Source organism: Pterocles gutturalis, unplaced genomic scaffold (genome assembly GCF_000699245.1).
Source record: "Pterocles gutturalis isolate BGI_N339 unplaced genomic scaffold, ASM69924v1 scaffold2910, whole genome shotgun sequence".
Taxonomy (NCBI): domain Eukaryota; kingdom Metazoa; phylum Chordata; class Aves; order Pterocliformes; family Pteroclidae; genus Pterocles; species Pterocles gutturalis.
The window spans coordinates 43,924-48,287 of record NW_010143090.1 but is presented as its reverse complement, the minus strand read 5'-3'; the positions used below and the strand labels follow the sequence as shown (position 1 = coordinate 48,287).

At 38.3% G+C, this 4,364-nt stretch overlaps 1 protein-coding gene across 1 annotated transcript in view; it reads left to right on the top strand.

Moving 5' to 3' along the window:
• Positions 1 to 2,659: 2,659 nt before the first annotated feature.
• Positions 2,660 to 4,364, top strand: part of LOC104469860 (1-acyl-sn-glycerol-3-phosphate acyltransferase delta-like) — a gene marked incomplete at its 3' end in the record, with an annotated part of 39,500 nt that continues 37,795 nt past the window's right edge. The window contains exon 1 of the mRNA XM_010084579.1: positions 2,660 to 2,838. Within this exon, the coding sequence (XP_010082881.1) occupies positions 2,661 to 2,838 (178 nt within the window). The remainder of the gene's footprint in view (positions 2,839 to 4,364) is intronic.

Sequence of the window (4,364 nt, the reverse complement as noted above, 5' to 3'; positions counted from 1 at the left end):
AGCTCACATTTAGTCAGAAAAGAAAATTAATGTCTCCAGTCTCCCTGATTGTCAGAAAAGCAAAATTTAAGCAGTGACTCTAGTTTCTTCCTTTTATGAGCAAGTTAGATTCGATACATTTCAGTGGTACTGTGTAAGCAGATGTAGCTTGCCTTTAAAACATTCTTTAGGAGCTTTATAGAATTGAAATTTAATGACTGAGATATGAAAGTGAGGAATAAATTGCTTTCAAGCATCGTGGCTTCATAAAATTGTAAGATGGTAATTATGTTTTATCATGGTCATATCACCTTTGTTTATTTTAATTCTGTGAAGTTTTAGGATCCAATATGAAGTAAATGGTTCACGTAAACATAACATTTTAACAGAGTTTGACTACTATTCCAATGGAAAAAAAAAAAAACCTCCAGCAAATTGTTGGAATAGTACTTTGGTGAATTCTTCCTTGTCACAAAGTCTGTTGATCAGTTGCTTACTACAGTAGATTTCTGTTGATCGTATCAAATAGTGAATTTTCAGGTCTCCACTGTAAAATAGACAGTGCTTTAATCTTATGAATAGGTTGGGTTTTTTGGGGGGTTGGTTTTTTTTTTTTTTTTTTTTTTTTTTGATCTTGCTCATCTCTGGGAATTACATTAGATTAGGGTGATTCTGTAGGATGGAATTGAACAGGCTAGCTAGCACAAAAAAGTTCTAGCCAAGGCAGGGTAAAACCCAGTCATCAGGGTTTCAGGCACCGACAGACTTTTAAACCATCCAGGTGTAAGTAACTGGTTGCTCTCATTCTGATTGTTTTAAAGAAGTGATCCATTCCCACTACTTGGTGAAGTACTATAGTCTGAATTAGGGAATCTTGTATCTTTCACTGTGAACTTATTCAAAACTTGGGTTCCCATCCCTACCCAAAGTGTTTGGCTCTGTCTTCAGAGTGTGCGATGGAGAGCCTGGGGCACGCGTCCATGCAGTGATTCCTGCTAGGCAACATTTCTCATTCTCCTTAGCTTTCAACAAAACCAAAGCCCGTGCTCATAAATTGTCTGCCACCCACGGAGGTGTATCTCTAATAGAATGGTTGGTTAAAGCGGGAAAAGCTATTTGCAAGTGTCCTGACAGTAGTTACTGCAATGACCAGAGGCCTGGTTGCTGTTTTGAGCTACAGCTGGTGTCTCCTTTGGTACGGAATAGTGCAGCAAGATAAAGGGAACAAAGTCTGTGATAGACAAAGGACACATTTTGTCTGCTAATAATAGGCTTGGGACTGCCATAAACTCTTCAGATAAATTATACAACAATACAGATTCTCTTTCTGAAATTTTTCTTCATCTTCCTTGCGGTTGAAAAGCTGGCCATATAACTTCCTATGGCTTTGCAGCAGTTCTTGTGTGGGCTTTTTGCTGTGCTAAGCATAGTTAGCAAGGGCAGCAAAACAAATGTTTCAGGACACTGATCTGGACTCAGTGCCTCACATAATGAGGTCTCATATAAACTAAAAGGACAGGCATAAAGATTTTTTGCATCAGTTATTTCCCCAGGATGCAGGCAGCTGCCATTTTGTTATTGACTGGCACAGGAAAGACTGTCTTGGGTCTTCCTCCCTGAGCAAACTCTCCTACGCCTCGGAGGGAGAAACGGTGTAGGAGTGGAACAGGATGGTAGCACCTCCTGCTTAACTGCATTCAAAATATTTTGATGTTTTTTACTGAGAGATCATGTCTTTGTGTTTTTTCTCCTAACAAAGGAGACTAGCGTTGGTGGCAGTGATGGTGGGGGGAGGTCAGTACGGGATTTGGTGGCCCAGAATATTTGGCAGAGGACACTTCCTCTGAATGCTCAGCTGCTAAGTTTGGACTGGTCCTTTCCAAAATTACACAAACATTTCTTAAGTAACCTAAGAGTTTATTTTTTCTGGAAACACTGCTGGGTTATGGGTTAATACTGTTATTGATGTTTCCTTTCTGGGCTTGTGGAGTATAACTGACAGAATGACAGTGTCAAGGAATAATTGAACAAATTGTGTGTATTGTGCATAGCCAAGTTTTTATTCTTTTGCCAAAATCAACTGATATTTTAATGTGACAAGGGAACAAGCAAATAAAGCTAGAATTAAGGGGCTGCTGCTACCTCTTGGTTGGAGACCGTGGCAGGCATAGCCTGTAGAGGAAGGCACAACTTCTAACATAAAGCTCTAAAGCTTGCGTTTACTTTGGAGCTGCTCTTAAGGATAGCAGAGGCCACAGTATGTGTCTTATAAAGTACAGACAATTCAAAATGTAAGTGTATTGTTTTGCTCATATTTTATCAATAAAGTCCTGATAGAGGAGTATTGTAGTCCATGGAACGCAGTCATGTGCTTGTGTGTTTTGCAGAAGAAGGACTGAAAATGTGAAAATTTGTTTCCAAAGCCAAATGTGAATTGATTCAGAAATATGGTATTCTCTTTCCATGCTTACTCTTGCAAATATTGTCATCAGGCCTTTTTCGACAACAGAATTAACTTTCATTTTAGTGCACTTGGTGTATTTAAGTGTAAAATGGGAAGTCTGTATTAACAGTCTGTTTATGGAAATAAATGCACTCTGTAACCGCTGATACTATTTGGTTTTGCAGGTTTTCTTCTGAATTTTGGGTCTGAAGGTACCCTCTTGCTTTCTCAGCAAATCATGGACATCGTTGGCTTTCTGAAGTCTCAATTCATTTGCCACCTTCTGATCTGCTACATATTTATAGTGTCAGGACTGATCATTAACTTCATTCAACTCTTTACACTTATACTTTGGCCAATCAACAAGCAACTGTTCAGGAGGATCAACTGCAGGCTGGCTTACTGCATTTCAAGCCGTAAGATTTCATTTTGTTTTTTAAAGTATTTTCATATTTTTTCTTGAGGGAATTGGTAGAAAAATTCAGAAACGTGTTTCAAAGTAACCTATATAAAGGTCATTACTGCTTCCTGCAGCACTTGCATTTGTGTGAAGAGATGTATGCTTTGTTGAAATGTCCTGTTCTGCCGAAATGTTTTGCTCTTTTATATTGGGATACTTGCTTGACTCAGGATGTTGAAGAAAGAATGCCTCCTTTGGCTATCCATCATGTTCCATTAAGCCAAATGAGAAATATTGACCAAATAATAGCCGAACTTGCTGAGATGCATTATCCGTAGGCTTGCAGAGTTAACAAGTCACTTCCAATAATGCTTTCAATCTTTTTATCATGCATGATTTTTTTATCTTGTTTTAAGTGTTTTATGTGTGAATACTGTTGAGGACTGGGAAATAACAGTAAAAAAAAAGGAAAAAAAAAATTTTGTTTCCATGTTTCTTTTTTCAGCAAGTTGTAAACTGTTGTTTCTTTGCGTGGTTTTCAGACCTTAAGCTGCATTTGTAATTCAATATATGCTTATAGTTATAATGTAGAATACAGCAGGTAGCCTGTAAGTGTTGAAAGAAGCAGAAGTTGCAATTATTTTTATTTTATGGGGGAGATGGGAGCACAAGCTCAGGATATTGCCTGTAGAAAGATCAGACCTTTATAACTTCTGGGAGATGTGACAATTCACTGACACTTGACTGAACAGGTATTTCTGGTGGAATGAATGAGACCTGTATCCATTCATTTCTTCTTTGTTTGTAGGAGTTTGGTAGAATCTCCACATGTCAACAATGGATTATCAAAGCATATGTCGTTTCCTTGATATTATCAGTCTCTTTATATATTTATTTTTAGAGAGCTGTGACTGCAGTTTCAGCACTGATTTATTTCAGTGCAGCTTCTGACTTCCATATAATTACTCTCAATTTAAAGCAGAGAGCATTCTGCACAGAAGCTGTTAGAAAGCTATGGTAATGTGCCTGTGGTCAGTAGCTGGGAGTGTGCCCTTAAATGTGTCCACCTTCCAGAGAGATTTCCCTGGGCCTTTCTGAAACTCGAAAGTACTTTCTAAAAATGAAACTGTTGCAAAGTGTGTGCCTTTTAAGGCTCCCTAAAGTTTGTTCAAGCGTGATGTCACTGTCAACGCTGAGTGAGTTATGGATGGTTTCATACTGGTGGAAACAACCCTCCAACACAGTGTTTGAGAATTGTGTTGCAGAAATGCAGCAGAATGGTTTCCTTTAGGTCACCTGTTCTGCTCCTAGGAACCTGAAAAGGGAAAGCATTGTTAGTATTCATATGAACTGCTTGAGAGAGAAATCTGCCACATACCTCAAATTGGAAGCCAGTAGGGATTGTTTATGTCTCATCAATGACTCTGATGTGCAACTATTCAAAGTGGTTTTTTTAAACATACTTTTGACTTAAATTTCAAAGCTGCCTTAGCATGTATAGACCCAAATAAATTGGGGGTGCTGTTTTATTATTTCTGTAAT